The sequence below is a fragment of the Camelus dromedarius genome, chromosome 12 (assembly GCF_036321535.1).
Source record: "Camelus dromedarius isolate mCamDro1 chromosome 12, mCamDro1.pat, whole genome shotgun sequence".
Classification (NCBI taxonomy): domain Eukaryota; kingdom Metazoa; phylum Chordata; class Mammalia; order Artiodactyla; family Camelidae; genus Camelus; species Camelus dromedarius.
In genome coordinates, this window is record NC_087447.1 from 63,167,912 (window position 1) to 63,190,536 (window position 22,625).

At 39.0% G+C, this 22,625-nt stretch overlaps 1 protein-coding gene across 6 annotated transcripts in view; it reads left to right on the forward strand.

Moving 5' to 3' along the window:
* Positions 1-22,625, forward strand: part of DEUP1 (deuterosome assembly protein 1) — an 89,951-nt gene that overhangs the window by 62,747 nt on the left and 4,579 nt on the right. For all 6 annotated transcript variants that reach the window (XM_064492807.1, XM_064492809.1, XM_031460544.2 and 3 more), the window contains 2 exons: positions 759-910; positions 6,344-6,458. In XM_064492807.1, the coding sequence (XP_064348877.1) occupies positions 759-910; positions 6,344-6,458 (267 nt within the window). The remainder of the gene's footprint in view (positions 1-758; positions 911-6,343; positions 6,459-22,625) is intronic.

Sequence of the window (22,625 nt, forward strand, 5' to 3'; positions counted from 1 at the left end):
TTTTAAAACTTTGTGAGAGGGAAAGTTTAGACTCTCCCTCAGAAACTTTTGACAGCATTTAATTAAAACAGCATCAGGAATCTTTATTCTTGCTCTGTACCTCTCATTTTGTGATTTAAATATGTTTCTTATTCCTTTATGAAGATATTAAAATTGGGTTGCCCATACCAGATAGTAGAACTTTATCATGAAGCTACATTGTTCAAAACTGTGTGGTACTGGCACAGTCCCAACCTTAAGATTGTTGGTATAGAACAGTCCAGAATCAGACCCCAGTCTATATAGATTTAATATATAATTTGTTGCATCACCCAACAGTGGGGAAGCAATATGTAATTTTCTGTAATGACATGTATTATTTTAATCAGAAAAAAATCTTTTAAAATTGAAAGTTGCATTGATTCTGTTTCCATTATTAATCAACACTAGAAGGCATACCCTATAAACACAGAAACTCATAAATCTAGCCAAGTTGTTCTAGATACAGAGAACGGTGCATGCAGCAAGCCTGTTCTGGTTGGAGCATGGGCAGTAGTGGAGGTGTCACTTTCATTGCGATGTGTTCAGTGGCAGCTGTCACAGCATCTGTGTTGTGAGAGGGTGAGGGTGGGAGGGGCATTTAGGAGGTACACACTAGTAGAGCCACATCACTCGACTCAAATGAGATGGTTTTTTCCCCACATGTGTCCAAATGCACAGAAAATGTGTATCACTTGTAAGTAACAATTTTTTAAATAATGGTTTATTTTATTCTCTAGAGTATGGACTTCACTAACAGGGAACAGTCAAGGCATACATCTATTAACAAACTGGAATATGAGAACGAAAGGCTCCGAAGTGATCTTGCAAAACTTCATGCCAATGAAAAATCAGCATGGGCTAGTCAAAATACCTATGAAGGAACAGGAAGGTACGCCTATCAAAGCCAAATAAAATGGGAAAAAATGAAGACGGGTATGCTGACTCCATTACATAAGGACATAAATGTATTCACATTTAAGTGAAATTTATTTTAAACAATTCAATTATAATTTTACGTACTTTCTCTTCAGTTTAAAATTTATTTTGTGGTGATAATTCAGTAGCCTAGATACACTGTTTTATATGAAATTCTGTGTTGTCAGTAGCTTACGAAGTATAACAGTGAAGTGGGTAGAGTGTTCAAATGAGTTTTCATCACTTCAGACCCTTCTTAGAACCTGATGTGGCACACGAAATATACAGATAAGTAATCTTATTTTTTATGACAATATATAGGAAGATACCATGTCTGACTTAACTTCAAAAATATATACACTTTATATTGACACTCCTGCTGGGTGATTTCTGACCAGCTGTAGGACATTTCATAGGAAAGAACCTATGGATGTGTAGGAGAGGTTTTCTCTGAGTGAAGAGAAGCATGTGAAAAATCAGTATCTGCTGCCCACGTTGTCCCCATGCTCGTTAAAATGTCTTAGTTCAGAATTTAAGTACATATAACAGCCAAAAAATCTGACTAATTTCTTCAACTTTAATAAAATATTTATGGAGCAGAACTGTCTCTGGAAGCCTTTCACCATTTTCCCAAACTTGGAAAATGCTCAGCTGAACAAACAAGTTTCTTTTCTATGGGGTTTCCCAGTGCCATTAATATGCTAATTACATTGTGAGTTTCCAAGAACAGGTACGGTGTGCAGTATTCCCCAAACTTGTTTGATATCAGATTTATTAACATTCTGTGGTGCTGAGAAGTGGTGAATTAATAGGTCCAGACCCAACTTCAATACGACTTTTGCTTAGAAGCTTATAATACTTAGCATGAAAAACTTATACACTGTTTTCATACTATATAATTAATAATTGCAACTTTGGGACATTAAGTTAACTTTTGTTTTCCCATCTGACAAATGGGGATAATAATTATAAGGTTTATGTGGGGGTTATAGCAGAAAACATAGTTCCATATAAAATAAATAGTTCCCTAAATGTTAGCTGCCATTATGATACTATTATTATTATTACTAACAGAGTTGTTAACATTTATAATAATATTAATGCTTCTCCAACAACTCACAGTGCTTAAGAAGTATATTTCGGTGACTAGACAAATGGCTGAACCTGACATTTCCTCAAAACATAGTCCTGTGGGGAAGGAGTGATGCCAAGCTTGTCTTTATAACTAAGCGTACTTAGTTCTACAGGTGGATAAATCTGTAAATCCATGGAACATACTAAAAAATGCTCAGCATTCTTGTGGCTGTAGTACAGTTCCCTCCTGCTTTCAGCCCCCCAGCCCTGTGTGTGTTAGAAGGAAACACTCTAATCTGATGTACAAAACAGCAAGCATTCAAAAGTGCTAAAGTAATAGCCCCTCTTCAGGTGGTTAAGGGAGGGAACGAGGGAAGACTGGCTGTCACCCCAGAAGAGCTCTGTTGGTGGGGTGCTGTGGCAGGGCGGTGGTGGCAGTGTGGGGAGGAAGAAAGAGGTCGCTGAGCCACGCCATGGGCCGGTCCTCTGGTGGGCATGCCCATGCCAACTGGCCAGTGTCACCGAAAGTCTGTCCAGAGGGGTCTAATCTTGATTGGGGGGCACGAATATATTTTTTCATATAGAATGAGCCCTTTACAAAGTGCTTCCCTACTCTGCAGATTCATTTCTCCGTGGGTCAGATCACCACCCCACGTGTATAGTTTTCCCATTGGAAGAAAAAAGCAGGCCCCTGGCGATGTTCAGAAGGGTCCCTGTATATCCAGTCAGTCACTGTTGAGCACCCATTAGATGCAGAACATTGTTTCCTGTTCCTACTTGTTGGGAATAACTTTAAAGCCTCAGATGAAGGTACTAGGCATTGTTATTTAAACAAAAAGACAAGTCACTCTGCCTTTTACTATTTTTAAAGAGTATTTTTATTGTTTGGATTTCTCCCTTTTCTCTTCATCGGGGCAGTACGGAATGTGTTAAAAGTGCCTAACAAAAACAAGACCGTAGGGGCCACGGAAAGCAGCAGAAGAGGCAGAGCGCTCAGCAAGAGACTATCTTAATAAGCAGCTCGGGCGACTGTTCCTGCTGCAAAGGCTTGTGTCCTGCCAGTCGCATTTGTTGAAAGTTTCATTAAATTTGTTTTAATGGCTTGTCTGATTTCAGTGTTCTCCAGTGACCTGATTTTTAAAAGAAACAGCATTTCGAATGTTCTGAATAAATTACTACCATGTGAAACCCACTGTGGGGAAAGAGTTGTTGAGAGGCAAGGACACTGTGAGCTCACCAGTGGAGAACTGTGAAGCATGTATCTATCCATTTTAGCAGCTGAAAAATGAAATATCCTTTCCCTCCCACACAGCACAGCTCAGTGAAGTCAAATAGTAAAAGCTATAGGAATTTATTAGGTATCAAATAATTGGAAAAATACATGCGTCATACTTACATATCAATGGCTAATGAAATATGGTCTTATTAAACTATTTTAGAAAAGAAAAAGCTTTTAGGTAAAGATATATGAAGGCAATGTTTCGCAAAATTTTGAAGTCTGCAGCCTAATTTTTAGCCACTTCTTGCTTTTAACTGAGGAAGATTTGTATAATACATGATTAAAATAATCTTTTATCCACTTGGAAGTAACTCAGTTTTCGTTGTTTTTCACTCCTATTAGAAGTGATAAGAAAATTCTCATGCTCATCCACTTAAAATGTGAAGAATTTTAGGATATTCCAAAGGATTTGCTTTCCAATAAAAAAGTTATTTGGCACTTTTTAAAAAAATGGGATGTAATTGAATCTGGTGAGGATGTATTGAATGTTTTAAAAGTTTTTTAAAAGTTAGAATTTTGATATTTAAGGATAATTTTTACACTAACTTGGAGTAGTGGTATCCAGAGCTATTAGTATATAACTAATTTTAATGGCAAATCGATTTTGTAATAAATGGAGTTTTATCTGTGCCTCATACTCAAAAGTGAATATATGATTTTTAAAGTTATATCATGTACTGGAAAGATTTTGGCAATCACAAGTATTGATCATTAAAATTGCTTCAAATCTAGTCAATAAAGTTTCTAAAACTAAAAAGCCACAAAGTCAGATTTGTCATAACCACTCTACAGGATCCCATGTCAAGGAATGGGTAGTCATCCAGAAGCAAAAACTGTATGGAGTAAATTTTTGTACCACGGTGTGGCTCCATTACAGAAAAGTGCAGCAGGAGGAGCGATCTAGGCCAGGAAGTAATGAGTGGTTCACAGAGCAAAGGAGCAGCATGTGGAGTGTTAGGAGGCGAGGCTGGAAGCAGGTAAATTGGCACAGTTTGTGACAGAATCCTGTTCCACGCTGAGGACATTCTGCTACAGCCCAGGGAGGGCTATAAAACTGATGGAGGGCCAGGATTGGGTGTACATCAGACAGCTCTGTGAACTGTGCAGAGCTGACTCAAGTCTCAAGCTGACTCAAGTTGGGTCGAGTTCTGTTCCCCAACAAAGCAGCTGGGTCTTGCCCTCCTGGCAAAGTAGGCAGAGACTTCGGCTCAGGGCCTGTGGAAAAGGTAACCGGACAGACGAGCTTGTGCGAGGGCAGTAAAAGCCTTCTGAGAGAATGTTTAAGATAGGTTTTAAATTGATACACTTAGCATTTTTTGCAAAATGGTTTTATGAAGTATTTGAGAAGCTGTATTCTAGAAGAACTTGTCAGATATAAAGATGATTTAAAGCAAAAGTACTTTACTTCATAATGTAGTCTTTCCTTTCAATCTCTATATTTTATTGATCTTATAATAAAAAGAATGTCCGTATATAAATTTTAGTAATTAGGACCATAAAGCTGTATCTATACACCAAAGCAAAGCGGGTAATTGAGATGATTATTTCGATAATTTAGGACAAATATTACTTTCCCTGAAATCTCTGTATAATTGAGATTACAGAGAGATATATTTCTTGAACCACTTCTATAATTATATTATTTTATTCCACTGTGCTTTGCAATATATAGATGGTAGCCTCACTCAGATTAAAAGGTTCAGCTGAAGATTCTCTGCAGATGTACTCTGCAACTGTCATAATTCTATTTGAACAGTGGGATGTTGCATTTTATTGTGCACATCATAAACCATGTTATTTCAGTTTAATTTGCTGTTCTGTTTCCATGGTAATTATGGTTTGGGAGAATGGATTTTTTTTAAAAAAAAGATCTATTTCAAGATAAGCAAGAATGGAAGCATGCTGTGTTTGTTTTTATGTACTGGTTTACAGATGCCTCACTTAACTTTTACTGCTATTTGTATGCGTAGCTTTGAAAATGTTTGCATAATAAGAAACAAGCCTGTATAGATAGATAGTCTTTGGGTAAGAATAGAGAAAAATAATGTAAATTTTTTTGAATTGTGTGGTTAAAATATGAAGGCTTTGGAAATGGTTAATGCTGGTAATAATTTGAATTATTAGTAAAAGTAAATAATTTTGAATGAGGGGATTTTTATGTTTTCATGACCTTAGATGGGTTTGATGAAATTTAAGCCCCACTTTCAAGAATTAATGTTCAGAAAGATACTTATTTAGTCCCAAACAGCCCATACTGTTAGGACCTTTTTGTGTAAAATTCTAGGGTAAGTTCATTTGTTTCTTTTTATTATTATTACTTTGTTTAGTTAGCATACCAAAATTTAAAAATCTGACTGGTGTATTCAGGCTCATCTTCAACTCTATATTTTAGCACAAACAACAAATTATGTACTGTGCCTTTCATCAAATTGTTGAGTTCAGTCCTCATAACAACCCTTTTTTGTAAGTGAAAAAATTAAAGTCACAGAAAGATATAGTCACCTGCTCAAGGTCATACAGCTAAGTGTGGAGGAGTTTCAGAAATGATGTAAATTGAAAACATCCTATAAATTATTAAGCCCTATAGAAATTAGAATTATTATATGGACAGTTGTTCTAGCATCAAAAAAAAAAGTATAATTCTGTTAAGAAAGCCAGTGAACTTAGGTGAAATAGAGAATAGAAGAAGAGTATCTATTTAGAACTGTCAAGGGCAGCCATGGTGACCGTTTTGAAATTTTTCTCAAACTGGTTTCTTGTTATTTAACTAAATGGCAAAGAGATACAACAGTAAAACACAGAAAGGGAAGCCATTAAGTCTAGCAGAATATTTTTAACAATTACAAAAGTTTTCTGCTTCATTATTAATCGTTCGAAGTCTTTTAAGTGGAGTAGAAATTATCAGGAAAATGATTTTCAAAAAAATACCCAGATAACAAGCCCAAACATTTTGTTGTGTTTTCCCCCCAGTCAGATGTCAGAGGAATTTAAATCTTCAGCTACGTAAATAAGCAGGTGTCCTTGGTGGCAGTAACAACAGCCCTTCTCTTTTAGATTCAGCCATGATCGTGAGCCAAACAGAAGCGCCACGCCTCCCTTGCCAGCTTTGCCATTTCATACCAAAGAAATGACAAGTCCTTTGGTTAGTGATGATGAAGTATTCCCCATGGTGAGTTGCTGATTGTTACTTTTTTCCCCCTTTACAGGGTGGTTACTCTTACGCTGATATGATATACTAATATGTACATTAGTGGTTAAAAAAAAGTTTCTCCTTGAATAGGATGGGTCTGCGAGTTGTTTGGCAATGACTATCTGTAAAAGGAAAAGGATCCATCATGTTTTACAAAGTATTGCATCTCTAACACAGGCCAGAATTACTGGTGGCACTTTTTTAAAAATGCAGGTCACCCATGGATATTCTACGAGCCCTCAAAGATCTGTGTATTTAAAGAGCTACAAGTGATCTTTTGTACCTGTTTAAAAAAAGAAAATCTCTCTTATTGACTCTGACGTAGTACAGAAACACGCACGAATCAGAATTAGACAGCTTGATGAACTACCACAAAGGGAACACAGCAGTGTAGCTCCTACCCAGGCAGTAAACAGAACATTAGTAGCACTCCACAGGCTCCCTTCCTGTCCTCTTCCGGTCACTCCTCGCTCCCAAGGTAACCTCAGTCCTGATTTTTAATGTCATAAATACGTTGTGGCCATATGTAAATTTTATATAAATGATATCACACTATATGCGTTCTTTTGTTCAACATTGTTTCTGAGAGTCATCATCCATATAGTTGGCTGTAGTTTATCCATCTTTGTTTCTCTATAGCATTATATTGTATATAAGTATTACATACAGTGATACTACAGTTTATCCATTCTGCTGTCGACAGACATTTGAGTTATTTCCTGCTTAAGTCTGTTATAAGTAATGCTGCTAAAAACATTCCTGTGAGTGTCCTTTGTTGCACACGTGTCCACATTTCCACTGGATCGATACTTGAGTGGAATTGCTGGGTCATAGGATATGCATAATGTCAGCTTTCACCGGTACTGCCAAGCTGTTTCCCTGCTGGAGCCAGTTCATACCCCAGCAAGTATTGGTGTTACTGGCCTTTTTAATTTTAGCTCTTTCGGTCAGTGTGTAATAACACCATAATGTGGTTTTAACTCTTGTTTCCTGGTAACTAATGTGGTTGAACACCTTTTCATAAATTTATTGGCCATTTTGATATACTCCTCTGCAAAGCGTCTATTTGATTTCTTTGCCTAATCTTCTGTTGCATTGTCTTTATTCTTCTTGATTATTAAGAGTTCTTTATATATTCTAGATATAAGCCTTTTGTTGATTATGTGTATTACAAATATCTTCTCCTATTCTTACTTAACCTCTTCACTTAATGGAATCTTTTGATGACTAGAAGTTCCTAATTTTAATGCATTCAAACTTACAAATGTTTCCCATTATAGTTAATCTTTTGGTGTCCTATTTAATACTTTTTGCCTGTCCCAAAGTTATAAAAATATTATCCTATGTTATCTTCCAGAGGCTTTGGCTCTTTTTTTTTTTTAAGTATACATCTGGAATTAATTTCGTGCAAAGTAGGATTCTTAATCCCTTTTCCCATGGAAATATTCAGTTGAACTCACACATGTTTTCCAGTCCTATAAATTCTTTGGATTTTCTATATTTAGAATCAATTTGATTTCCTGCTTTCAAACCTTTATACCTTTTTTCCTTTTTCTTGCTTTATTTTGCTAACTAGGACCTTTAGTAAATGTTGGGTAGAAGTAGTAGTATTTCCAGCATCTTTCTCTCACATTTAAGGGAAAGCCTTAAATATTTCATTGTTATGTATTATATTTTCTGTAGATATTTGGTAGGTTCCTTTTAAAAGATTAAGGAAGTTCCTTTTATTCCTAGATTAGTAAATTTGTTTTCATGAATTGATGTGAATTTTATCAAATGCTTTTTCTGCTTCTATTGAATTTACGTAATTTCTCCTTTGCTCTGTTAATGTGTTTTTTCTTGATGTGAGATAGTTAACCCAATTTTGAATTCTTAGACTATATCACACCTGATCTCTGAATTTGGTTGTTCATATTGGTTTAGAATTTTTGCCTTATGTTCACAAGAAATTAGCCTGTAATGTTCCTTTGTTGTCCTTGTCAAGCTTTGGTATCAGATTGTACTGACCTCATAAAACAGGTAGGAAGGGTTTTTAATTTCATATTCCCCCATTTCTTCATTTTCCTTGACTCTCTGTGTTGGTTTCTCTGCATAAGATGAAAGAGCCATCTCTCCTAGTCTTGAGGAAGTGGTCTCATGTAGGTTAGTTTCAGTTTTAGTATTTTTCTGTTCTCGAATTTTCATTTCATTCTTTTTTAGTTTCCAGTTCTCTGCTAAAGCTTTCTACTTTGTGATTTGATTTATTGAACATAATAATCATAGATTTTTTAAAGATATGTGGGTTTTCACTTCAGAAACTAGTAGTATTCTCAGCCATTACCTTTGCTTATATTCAAAGTATATTATGTAGTATTTCAGTTCCTCTCTATAATCTACAAATATTGGATACAAATTGTAAAAACAAACAAGCAAACAAAACAAAAACAGAAAATGTTTAAATTGGATGAATTATCCCATGAGTATTTTTCTGCCTTTCTGGAATCTATCACCTTTTGGTCGAGACTGGTATTAAGATATAAGCTACTGTGGAGGAAGGAGACTTAAAACCATTAACTTCTACAGTTTTAGAGTTATCTAAAGCCCTGAAATGCTCTTTTGTTTCATTTCAACATAAAATGCCAAAATTATTTGAACAGAATAAAATTCATATCAATAAAGTAAAGTAAATAAACTTCCTCATTTTAACTATAGGAACCTCTAAGGGGACTTAGCAAATTGTGTATCAACAAAACTTTGATCTTTAAGGACTCCAGCGTAAGCCACAGTCCAGTCCAGCAAGAAGGGAAAAAAGTGATAAATTGCTAAGTGTTCTGTTGTTCTAATATCAGATGTTTTTAGGACTTTAGGATTATTAGTGTCTGCTCAAATATCACCTCATCAGAGGCACCTGAGAAGCCACCGCACAGAAGCACCTCCCTCTTCACTCCCTGTCCCCTCATCCAGTTTTCTGTCTTTCTCATAGCACTTTACCATAAGACATTTTATTTGTTTGCTTGTTTGTTTGGCTCCTGCCTGTAGAATTTGATCTCCATTAAAGTAGGATCTTTTCCTATTTTTGTTTAGTGTTTTAACCCCAGCACCTAAAATAGTGCCTGGCACCAGCAGGCACATAAAAAACATGCAAGAGTGTTTGTTGTGTAACTTAACGAACACTGGGTTTCTTTCCACCTCTAAAATTCTGAATTACTCCCTTCCTAACTCCAGAGTCAACCAAGAAAGAAAATTCTGTGCTGTTGTGGCTCTTGGCATGGGGACTTAAGCTGTGGTGGAGGCCCTAGAGTTCCCTGAAAGACATGGCCCAGCCCACTGTTTTCAGTCCAGTGGTTTCCACCCACTGCTGCATTTTGACTTCTACACCAGCACTGTTTATGCTTGGACCACCAGTGACCTCGTAGTTGTTCATTAAATACACAGTTTAAAGAAGCCATCTTCCTTAATCCCTTTCCGTTGATACTCTCATATTCTCTGGCTTCTAAGACACTCTTCTCCACTGATTCTCCTGCTGCCTTTCCCAATCTGCTTCTAGGGGTTTCCCTCCTATACCTGTCCCTTAAGTATTGGTGTTCATCATTCATTCATTCATTCATTCACTGATAAAATAAATGTGTATTAAGCACCCACTGTATGGCAGGTTCTGTTCTAAACACATCTTTGATGAGACTGACAAGTCTACAGTCTGGTGAAAAAAAGAAGGGAACTCCATCAACGGATGAATGGATAAACAAATAGTGGCATGTGTACGCAATGGAATACTCTTCAGCCATTAAAAAGAAGTGAAGTACTGATACAGGCTATGATGTGGACGAACCCAGAAAACGTTATGCTACAGGAAAGAAGCCAGATGTAAAAGGTCATATATTGTATGATTCCATTTATATGAAATGACCAGAATAGGTAAATCCATAAAAACAGAATGAAGATTGGTGGTTACCAGGGGCAAAGAGTGAGGAGGAAATAGGGAGAAATGCTTTAGTGGGTACAGAGTTTCCCTTTGGGATGATGAAAATATTTTGGAACTAGATAGAGGTGTGGCTTTAGCACCTTGTGAATGTTCTAAATCCACTGAATTGTTTATTTTAAAATGGTTAATCTCTTTTATGTGCATTTTATCTCAGAAAGAGAGAACAGTTAATGACCAGAAACAAATGAACAAATAAGAAAATATCAAATAGTAATAAATGCTGTGATGAAAAGAAAAGCAGGTGATATAATAGGAGGTGATGAGAGTGTGGGGAAGGACTTTAGGTTGAGTGGCCAAGAAAATGATTACTGAGGAACGGACATTTAGGTTGAGACCTAATAACAAAAAAGATCCAGTCCTGCAAAGATCTGGAGGAAGAGAGTGTCAGCCAGAGGGAACCAACCACTGGTGCAAACCTCTAAGACAGGAACAACTTTGGTAAGTTTGAGAACCAGAAAAGGAGAAGGGGGTGGTCTGGAGCTTACAAGGGCAAAGAGAGAATGTAATGAAATGGGGACAGAGAAACAGGCAGGGGAAGTTCAGATATGTAAAGACTGTAGGCCATGGGAAGGAATTTGGATTTTATTTTAAAGCAGTGGGAAGCCATTGGAAAGTTGCCAGTGGGGGAGTATGTGATCTGTTTAAAAAATTTAAAAATATCCATTTGACTGCCAAATGAAGAATAAATTATAGGTGGGCAAAGGTAGAAGTGTGAAGAACAATTGTCAGGCTATTTAAGTGGTCTAGGCAAGAGATGATGATCCTGGCTTGGGAACAGTGGAAGTAGAGCAACATGTTAGATCCAGGAGATGTTTTGGAGAACAGAGCAGACTTGACAGTGGATTGGCTATAGGGAGTAAGGAAAAGAGAGGACTCAAAGATGACTCCTAGGGTCTCAGCCTAAGCCTGGGGTAGAGACTGGTACCACTGTCTGACATGAAAGACTAGGAAGGAGCTGTGCTAGAGGAGAAGATCATGACTTCTAGGTTAGATATTAAGTTTAAAGTGTTTATTAGGCATACAAGTGGAGATGTTAAACAGGCAATAGGGTAGATGGATCTGGTATTCAAGGAAGAGATCAGAGCTGGAAATAAAATACGGAAGTAATCAGCATAAGGCTGATATTTAAATCTGTCAGACTAGGTAATAATATTTAAAAGCGTGTAAGTGGAGAAGTTGTCCCAAGACAAGGCCTTAGACCATAGCATTTAGTGGTCCAGTGGGAATCCCCAAGGAGAGGAAAGACAGTTTGATGGTGAAGGAGGTGGATAGGACCCCCAGAGGGACAAGGTTCATTTGCAAAAGCAAAGTCATTAAGAAGGTAAGAGGAAATAGAATCAGCAGTATAGGTAGACTGAAGAGTCTCTGAAACAGAAGATGGCCTAAAATACAGCTCGCAGGGCCATAAGTGAGAACGTGGACAGACTAGGGAGGAGGAGTAGATGGCCAGGCCGTGGTAACTAACCATTTGACATCTGTGGTCATGATCTAAAGTGAAAGCAGTCCCTGCAGTAATGTAATTTCTCCTCCACCCACCTGCCCCAGCATTCAGATGCCCCAGATATAGGCACGGTGCAGGCGGTTTAATTAGGCCTGGGTTTTACCAAGTAGCTAAGATACAGCCAGGTTAAATGGAGGGACAAATTGCCAAGTGGTTATGATGATGGGTATGGAATATACACCGAGTTAGGAAAGAAGGAATGATATGAGAAAGTGGGAGTACTGGACTGTCAGTTGGAAAGAAAATAGGTGGATTGCACAAAATCTTTGTTAGTAAATAACGTAGTTACCACTGATGACCACGTCAGGAACATGGCCATGGGAGTGGGTGCCTGAAATCAAGTGTTCCCCAGGGTTCCGTTTTGAACTTCTTCTTCTTTTATTTGTATATCTTGGATGATTTCAGTCAGACTCATGGCTTTAATTATTACCTATAACTTCCCAATATATGTCTGATCCAGACCTATCTTCTGAGATCTGGATTGATATATCCCACTGTCTACTTGACAATCTGTTTGAGTCCCAAGTCACCTCTAACTAAGGATTATTCAAAATTGAATACATTTCCTTCATTAAATACATTTCATTCATTAATATATCAATTCAAAAAATGATTAAAAGTATACTCTGTGCTAGACTCTGGGGAATCAAAACTAAATAAGACCTTACCCTTAATGGGCTTCTTTTACTGTTTTTCCCTTCTCACTCAATAAATAACTGGCATTGATGTCACCCAGTCACTCAAGCCAGAATCTAGGAAGTCACTGGTCTGAGGTCGGGTTTCCTAGAACCTGAGGTGGAGGTTCTTGTGAAAGTGATTTATTGAGGCAGTGTTCTCAGCAGGAGTGAAGGAAACAGGCTAGGGGAGAGGGGGAAGGCTAGGTAAGGATGAGGTCTCCGCTAGAGATTTGTTTAACCTGGTCTCATCAGGAGCTTGGAGCATGAATTGCAAAACAGAGTTGATTCCCCTGGAGATAAGAAGTCTGGCTATTTCTATTATGATGTTTGTTGTTGTTTTTTTTTTTTATTGAAGTATAGTTTAACTTTTTAACTGATTTATAATACTATGTTAGTTTTATGTGTACAACATAGTGATTCAATATGTTATTACAAAATAATGGCTATATTTCCCTGTGCTGTAAAATATATCCTTGTTATTTATTTATTTTATGCACAGTAGTTTGTATGCTTAATCCCATACCCTGTATCTTGCCCCTACCCCATTCCTTTTCCCCACTGGTAACCACTAGTTTGTTCTCTATATCTGTGAATCTGTTTCTATTTTATACATTCATTTGTTTTAATTTTTAGGTTCCACATGTAAGTGACAATATACAGAATTTGTCTTTCTCTGTCTGATTTATTTCACTAAGTGTACTACCCTCTAGGTCATCCATCCACATTGTTGCAAATGACTAAATTTCATTCTTTTTTATGGCTGAGTAATATTCCATTGTGTATATTACATCTTCTTTATCTAATTGTCTGTCCATGGACACTTAGGTTGCTTCCGTATCTTGGCTATTGTAAATAGTGCTGATACGAACACTGAGGTGCATGTATCTTTTCAAATGATTGTTTTCATATTCTTCAGATGTGTGCCTAGTAGTGGGATTACTGGATCGTGTGGTAACTATTTTTAGTTTCGTAAGGGGCATCTATATTCCCATACTCCCACCAACAGTGTAGGAGGGTGCCTTTTTCTCCACACCCTCTCCAGCATTTATTATTTGTACTTTTTGATGATGGCCATTCTGACTGGTGTGAGGTGATACCTCATTGTTGTTTCGATTTGCATTTCCCTAATAATTAGTGATGTAGGGTTTTTCCATGTGCCTGTTGGCCATCTCTATGTCTTCTTTTAGGTCTTTAGGTCTTCTGACCATTTTTTGACTGGGTTATTTGTTTTTTTGATATTGAGCTGTATAAGCTATGTGTATATTTTGGAAATTAAGCTGTTGTTGGTTGCATCATTTGCAAATATTTTCTCTCATTTCGTAAGTTGTCTTTTTGTTTTGTTTATGGTTTCCTTTGCTGTACAAAGCTTTTAAGTTCAATGAGGTCCTCTTTGCTTATTTTTGCTTTTGTTTCTATTACTCTAGGAGACAGATCCAAAAAAACATTACTGCGATTTATGTCAAAGAGTGTTCTGCCTATGTTTTCCTCTAGTAGTTTTATAGTATCTGGTCTTACATTTAGGTCTTTAATCCATTTTGAGTTTATTTTTGTATATGGTGTTAGAGAATGTTCTTATTTCATTCTTTTACATGAACCTGTCCAGTTTTCCCTGCACTACTTATTTAAGAGATTGTGTTTTCTCCATTGTATTTTCTTGCCTCCTCTGTTCTTGGATTAATTAATTGCCCATAAGTGCAAGGGTTTATTTCTGGGCTCCTTATTCTGTTCCATTGATCTATTGTCTGTTTTTGTGCCAGTAACATGTTGCTTTGATTAATGTAGCTTTGTAGTAGAGTCTGAAGTCAGGGAATGTGATTCCTCTAGCTCTGTTCCTCTTTCTCAAGACTGTTTTGGCTATTCAGGGTCTTTTGTGTTTCCATACAAATTTTAAAAGTATTTGTTCTAGTTATGTGAATAGTGCCATTTGTATTTTGATTGAGATTGCATTGAATCTGAAGATTGCCTTGGGTAGTATGATCATTTTAACAGTATTGATTCTTCCAATCCAGGAACATGGTGTATCTTTCTATCTGTTTGTGTGGTCTTCAGTTTCTTTCATCAGTATCTTAGAGTTTTGGAGTACAGGTCTTTCTCATCCTTAGGCAGGTTTATTCCTAGGTATTTTATTATTTTTGACGTGATGGTAAATGGGATTGTTTCCTTAATTTCTCTTTCTGATACTTCATTGTTAATGTATAGAAATGCAACAGATTTCGGTATATTAATTTTGTATCCTGCAACTTTACCAGATTCACTGATGAGCTCTAGGAGTTTTCTGGTAGCATCTTTCGGATTTTCTATGCATAGTATCATGTCATCTGCAAATAGTGACAATTTTACGTCTTCCTTTCCAGTTTGGATTCCTTTTATTTCTTTTTTTTTTTCTCTGATTGCTGTGGCTAGGACTTCCAAAACCATGTTGAATATAAGTGGCAAGAATGTGCATCCTTGTCTTGTTCCTGATCTTAGAGGAAATGCTTTCAGGTTTTCACAGCTCAGTGTGATGTTAGCTGTGGGTTTGTCATATATGGTCTTTATTATGTTGAGATATATTCCCTCTATGCCCTCTTTCTGGTGAGTTTTTATCATAATAGATGTTGAGGTTTATCAAAAGCTTTTTCTGCATCTACTGAGATGATCATATGTTTTTTATTCTTCAATTTGTTAATATGGTGTATCGCATTAATTCATTTGTGGATACTGAAAAATTCTTGCATCTCTGGAATAAATCCCACCTGATCATGGTGTGTGATGCTTTTAATGTGTTGTTGGATTTGGTTTGCTACTATTTTATTGAGATTTTTGCATCTGTATTCATCAGTGATATTGGCTTGTAGTTTTCTTTGTGATATATTTGTCTGATTTGGGTATAAGGGTGATGGTGGTCTAAGAATGAATTTATAAGTGTTCCTTGCTCTCCAATTTTTTGGTATAGTTTCCAAAGGATAGGTATTAACTCTTCTCTAAATGTTTGGTAGAATTCACCTGTGAAACCATCTGGTCCTGGACTTTTGTTTGTTCGGAGTTTTATAATTACTGCTTCAATTTCAGTCCTGGTACTTGGTCTGTTCATATTTTCTATTTCTTCTTGGGAGATTGTACCTTTCTAAGAAATTGCCCATTTCTTCTAGGTTGTCCTTTTTGTTGGCATATAGCTGCTCATAGTAGCTTATTAGGATTCCTTGTATTTCTATGGAGTTAGTTGTAACTTCTCCTTTTTGGTTTCTTACTTTATTAATTTGGGCCCTCTCCCTTTTTTTCTTTTCTTTCTTTTTTTTAATTAGTAGACTTTATATTTTAGAGCAGTTTCAAGTTCACAGCAGAATTGAGCAGAAAATACAGACAGTTCACCCATAGCCCTCCCCACCCACACATATATACTCCCCTACCCTCAACATCCCTCATCAGTGTGGCACATTTGGTACAATCGATGAACCAACATGGACACATTATTATCAACCAAAGTCCATAGTTTACGTTAGGGTTCACTCTTGATGTTGTATATTCTATGGGTTTTGACAAATGCATAATGACATGTAGCCACCACTATAGTATCATACAGAGTAATTTCACTGCCCTAAAAATTCCTGTGCTCCATCTATTCATTCCTTTCTCCTTCCCTCTCCCCAAACCCCTGGAAACCATGATCTTTTTATTTTTTCTGTAGCTGTGCCTTTTCCAGAATGTCATTGGGTTAGAATATTACTAAATGAAAGAAGCCAGTCTAAAAAGGCTACAAACAGTATTCTCTCTTTAATTTTTGTCATTTTGACTACAGTGTGTTTTGGTGTGTTCCTCTTTGGGTTGATCCTGTCTGGGATTCTCTGTGCTTCCTGTACTTGGGTGACTGTATCCTCTCCCAGGTTAGGGAGGTTTTTCTCTTCAAATATTTTCTTGGGCCCTCTCTCTCTTCTCCTTCTGGGGCCTCTATAATGCAAATATTAGTGCACTTGATGTTGTCCCAGAGGTCTCTTAAACTGTTCTCATTTCTTTTCGTTCCTTTTTCTGTTTGGCAACAGTGATTTCCACTACTCTGTCTTACAGCTCACTGATCCATTCTTCTGAATCATTTAGTCTACTGTTGATTCCTTCTAGTATATTTTTCATTTTAGTTATTGTAGTCTTCAGCTATGTTTGGTTGTTCTTTATATTTTCTAACTCTTTGTTAAAAACTTCTAGCTTCTTGCTCTGTGCATCCATTCTTCTCCCAAGGTCTTTGATCATCTTTATGATCATTACCCTGAACTCTTTCTCTGGTAGATTACCTATCTCCAATTCACTTAGTTTTTCTTCTGGAGATTTATCTTGTTTCTTTGTCTGAAACACATTCCTCTGCTGCCTCATTTTGTCTATGTTGCTATTTTTATTTTTATGTATGTGGTATGTTATTTACGTTTCTCAAACTTGGAGAAGTCCCATGCGTCCTAGCAGTGAACTCTCCTCTTGTCACCCAAGCTACATGCTCTATGGGTCCCCCCTTAGAGGGCTGCATGGGTCCTTGTGTTGTGGCAGGCTGACTATGTGGGTGGTCTGGTGGGCTTGTTGGCTCCTAGAGTGGTTGGCTGCCAGGCCCTGCCTGTGCAGATAATGCTGGCTGCTGTTTAGCGGGGCTTGGTCACGAGGTGGCTGGTGGCAGAACCCTAGGGGGCCCTGGGGCTGTTGCTGGCTCAATGGTGGGCAGAGTCAGGGTCCTGAAGACTCTGGGGCTGTTGCCCACCCACTGGCAAGTGACACCAGATCCTGGGGTTAGTGCTGGACTCCTGGCAGACAGAGCTAGTTCCTGGAGTCTGACTGCAGGGCCCAGGGATCCCAGAGCTCATTTCATATTGTTGGTGGGGGAAGTGGTTCCTGATTTGGATATGGGGTCTGGGGTGTCCAGAAGGTTGCTCTGGCCTGATAGTGGGCAGGGCCAGGGCCCAGTTAGTCCGAGGGTAGGGTCTGGCCTGCCTTGCAGGACTGTAGTTTTCTTGCTTCTGGTGTCTGTTCCCTCATGGGTGAGGCTGTTCTGGAGGCTTGTGCAGGCTTCCTGTCAGGAGGGGCCAGTGCCTGCCCACTGCTGGGTGGAGCTGGGTCTTGACACTCTGGTGGGCTAGGCCTTGTCTAGGGGCATGTCCAGAGGCAGCTGTGAGCTCGTTAGTCTTTAGGCAGCCTGTCTGCTGTTGGGTGGGGCTGTGTCCTGGCTCAGTTAAGTTGTTTGGCCTGAGGCCTCCCAGCACTAGAGCTTACAGGCTACTGGGTGAGGCCAGGTCTTGATGTTAATGATCCAAGATGTCAGCCACCAGGAGTGTTCACACATTTAGTGTTCCCCAATATGTCTGTCGCCAGTGTCTGTGTCCCCAGGGTTAGCCGCAGCAATCCCCGCCTCTCCAGGAGACTCTCCAAGACCAGCAAGCCGGTCTGGCCCAGGCTCCTGTCAAATTACTGCTTTTGCCCTGGGTCTCAGTGTGTATGAGATTTTGTGTGTGCCCCTTAAGAGTGAAGTCTCTGTTTCCCCCAGTCCTTCAGTTAAGCCCCACTGGCCGTCAAAGCCAAATTCTCCAGGGGCTTATTTTCACAGAGCTGGACCCAGGGCTGGGGAGCCTGGCAGGGGGCTCAGAACTCTCACTCCTGTGGGAGGACCGCTGCAGTATAATTATTCTCCAGCTTGGGCGTTGCCTACAGGGGTATTGATTATATCACGAGTCGTCCCTCCTACCTGTCTGGTTGTGGCTCCTTCCTGATGGCTGTAGTTGTAGACGATCTTTTCTCATAGGTTCCAGTCTTTGTCACTGACATTTGTTCTGCAGTCGTGATTTTGTTGTACTCATGAGAGGGGGTGAGCTCAGAGTCTTCCTCTTCCACTGCCTTCCTGGCTGGTGTTTTGTGACCCTGTGTCAATCAGTCACTGCCTCTGAGATGTCCAGAGAATCAGCCAGCTGTGCGCAGCGAGCACCCGCAGCAGCGGGAGGAGAGGTGCACCAGCCTAGTGATGGGATCCGGCTAGGGCACCGACAGCGTCCTCTATGAGATCCACTTCCTGACCCACTCAGATCCATTTTCTGAATTTTCATGTTGTTCATTCCATCCAGGCAGAGCTTCTCCAAGATTCTGGCTGGTCGTAATTTCAGGGAAGACTTAGATGAGGAAGGTTAGTGGGACAAACTGTAGCCCTTGAGGCTGCAATTAGTCTCAAGGACTTAACTGATAATCCTCATCTCCTCACCCATTCTAGGTTCCCTTCCCCCTCAGCTGGCACTTCTCTTGGTCCAGGTGGCTTGTCTTGTAGGGCGAGCGCCTGGTTACCATGCGCTTCTCAGAATGTGGTTTGTCATCTACAGTCAGCACTGGGCGTGAGAGTATCAAAAGGCCAGCTCAGTGAACCACCTGAGTACCAGATCTGTTCCTCACTGCCTGCATCCTGTAGTAGCAGTCTTAGCTCTTCACGACGATTAGGGTCAGCTACCTCTGCCAGTCTAGCGCCCCTGTTCTGTGCCTGTGATCGGTCAGCATCAGGAGCCCACGGTGACTAGGTGCAGCCAAAGCTTTAAGCTTAGGGAGACTTTGATAGTCTCACTTGGTGAGAGGCGTTCCCTGAGGTCAAGGACAGGTAGACCAACAGAGCCTAAAGACAGAGAAGGCACACATTTTCCAAGCGGGTCAACAGAGAGTGGGGCCTTCCGACATCCTCTCCTTTGTGCCCACATCCCTGTATTCTACCTGTTGGAAACAGTAGCACAAAACATGCACTGGTTTAAAGTCTATACCGCATCCTGAAGAATGGCACCCCATCCTCGCAGGGTGTGATTTCGAAGCTAGTGCCTCAGCTGTGCCTCCAGGAAGGCTCTCAGGCTCACGTCCTCTGGTACACGTCATGCTGTATGTGGTAGAACCAGTGAGTTACTCCGTGAGCCCTTATCAAGTGGTGCTGGCCAAGGCCCTGCAGGCAGGAAAGGCAAACCAAAGAATACATGGCAGTTCTGGTAGGGATGACACATTGCCCTTTCCAAGGTGTAAGGGGCCTGATGTAACACAATTGCCACCAAGAGGCTGGCTGGTCTCCTTAAGGGATGGTGCCATATCAGGAGCTTAACTTTGACCTCTACTGCAAGCACATCATTCAACAGGAACAGTAGCTAGATGAACCCTGGTGAAAGGGAGATGGTGCTGCTGGGCTCATGCATAATTTCCACTGGGGTGGCCAAGGACAGAGGCTACATCACGGCATCCTGTCCACTTCCTAGATGTTCTGTCTCAACCAGGGCTCAACAGCACGACAGGAACTGTTTTGCAAACAGTATACAGTATTCTGCTCCGCAGATGGCATGGCCTTGCTCCAGAATCTTAAGGGTCTGCAACATAGCTTTCCCATCAAAACTTGCCAGAGGCTCCACAAGGCATTTTTCTCTACCACAAATTCTCCTAGTATGGGATCTGCCAAGTCATCTGGCCCAAGTAACAGGGTGGCTTGTCCCCCATTCCCAACCTACTGCAGAGGCCTTTTTTGCTCTGGGCCTTGTTTTAAAAAAAAAAAATTTAGCAAACAAATAAAACCAACCAACCAAAAAAAAAAGAACAGCCTTCTGTGTCACGCAATAAATCAATAAATGAGTCAGATTATTCCTCCCAAGAGTGGGATGTGCTGCCTCCAAAACATGAAAAGACCTACCAAACTTTGTCCTTTTTTTGTAGTGATAATTGTCTGTTCTAGTTCTGTGGAAAATGTCATGACTTTTGACAGGGGTTGCATTGGATCTGTAGGTTGCTTTGGGTAGTACAGCCATTTTGATAATGCTGACTCTTCCAATCCCAGAGCAGAAGATATCTTTCCACTTCTTCGTATTGTCTTCAATTTCCTTTATCAGTGTTTTACAGTTTTCAGAATCCTTGGTTAAATTTCTAGGTATTTTGTTGTTTTTGATGCAATGGAAATGTTTATGCCAGTTATAAAATTCTGGTTTTTAAAGTTAAAAAAAAAAAGTGAACGAAGGGCCACAAATGGCAAAATATCCTTCCTTTTTATGGGTGAGTTGTGTTCCACTGCATATACGTGCTGCATCTTCTTTACCCATTCATCTATTGATGTGCACTTGGGATGCTTTCATTTCGGCAGTTATATATATTGTTGCTGTTAATAGCAGGTGTATGTATCTTTTTGAATTAATGTTTTTGCTTTTCTCAGATATATGCCCAGCAGTGGAATTGCTGGGCCATAGAGTGGTTCTATTTTTAGGTTTTTGAGAAACCTCGATATTGTTTTCCATAGTGGCTGTACCAATTTACATTTCTACCAACAGTGTACAGGGGTTCCTTTTCTCCACATCCTTGCCAGCATTTGTTATTTGTGTTCTTTTTGGTGATGGCCTTTCTGACAGGTGTGAGGTGATATCTCATTATGATTTTGATTTGCATTTCCCTGATATTAGTGATGTTGAGCAACTTTTCATGTTCCTATTGGCCATCTGCATTTCCTCTTTTGGAAAAATGTTCAATTTTTCTGCCCATATTTTAAATGGGTTGGTTGGTTGGTTGTTTGCTTTTTAATTGAAGTACAGTTGATTTAAAATGTATTAGTTTCTGGTGTATAGCATGGATGGACTTGGAGGGCATTATGCTAAGTGAAATAAGTCAGACAGAGAAAGACAAATACTGTAAGATATCACTTACACATGAGTCTGAAAAAATACAACAAACTAGTGAATATAACAGAAAAAGAAACAGACTCACAGATGTAGAGAAGGAACTAGTGGTTAGCAGTGGGGAGAGGGAAGGGGGAGAGGCAAGACTGAGGTGGAAGATTAAGAGGTACAAACTATCAGGTATAAAATAAGCCACAAGGATGTGCTGTACACCATGGGGAGTATAGCCAATATTTTATAATAACTATAAATAGAGTATAACCTTTAAAATGGTGAATTATTGTATTATATATCTGTAACATATAATATTATACATCAGCTATACTTCAATTTAAAAATATGATGCTGTAAAATAAATACATAAATAAAAAATGCAAGGTGCAGTTTTTTCAGTATCTGCAAATCAATTAGTGTGATACACCACATTAACAAGTTGAACAATAGAAACCATACGATCATCTCAGTAGATTCAGAAAAAACTTTTGATAAAATTCAACATCCATTTATGATAAAAACTCCCCAGAAAGTGGGCACAGAGGGAACATGCCTCATAACAAAGGCCATAGATGACAAACTCCCAGCTAACATCATACTCAACAGTGAGAAGCTGAAAGCATTCCCTCTAAGATCAGGAACAAGAAAAGGACTCCACTCTTGCCACTTTTATTCAACATCGTTTTGAAGTCCTAGCCACAACAACCAGAGAAAAAAATAAATAAAAGGAATTGACCCACACACCTAGATTCAGTTAATCTTCAACAAAGGAGGCAAGATTATACAATGGAGAAAAGACAGTCTCTTCATCAAGTGGTGCTGGGAAACCTGGACAACCGCATGTAAGTCAGTGAAGCAGAACACTCCCTCACACCATCCTCAACAATAAACTCAAAATGGCTTAAAGACTTAAATATAAGACAAGACACTATAAACCTCCTAGAAGAAAACATAGGCAAAACATTCGCTGACATAAATCATAGCAGTGTGTTCCTTGGTCCATCTCCCAAGGCAATATAAGTAAAAGCAAAAATAAACAAAAGGGACTTAATTGAACATAAGTTTTGCACAGCAAAGGAAACCATAAACAAGATGAAAGGACAACCTACAGATGGGGAGAAAATATTTGTAAACAATGAGACTGGCAAGGGATTAATTTCCAGAATATATAAACAGCTCATACAACTCAATGACAACAACAACAACAACAACAAAAAACCCAATCAAAACATGGGCAGAAGACCTAAATAGACAATTCAATAAAGACATACAGATGACCAACAGGCATGTGAAAAGATGCTGGATATCACTAATTATCAGAGAAATGCAAATCAAAACTAAAGTAAGGTACCACTCACACCAAAATGGCCATCATTAAAAAGTCCACAAACAATAAAT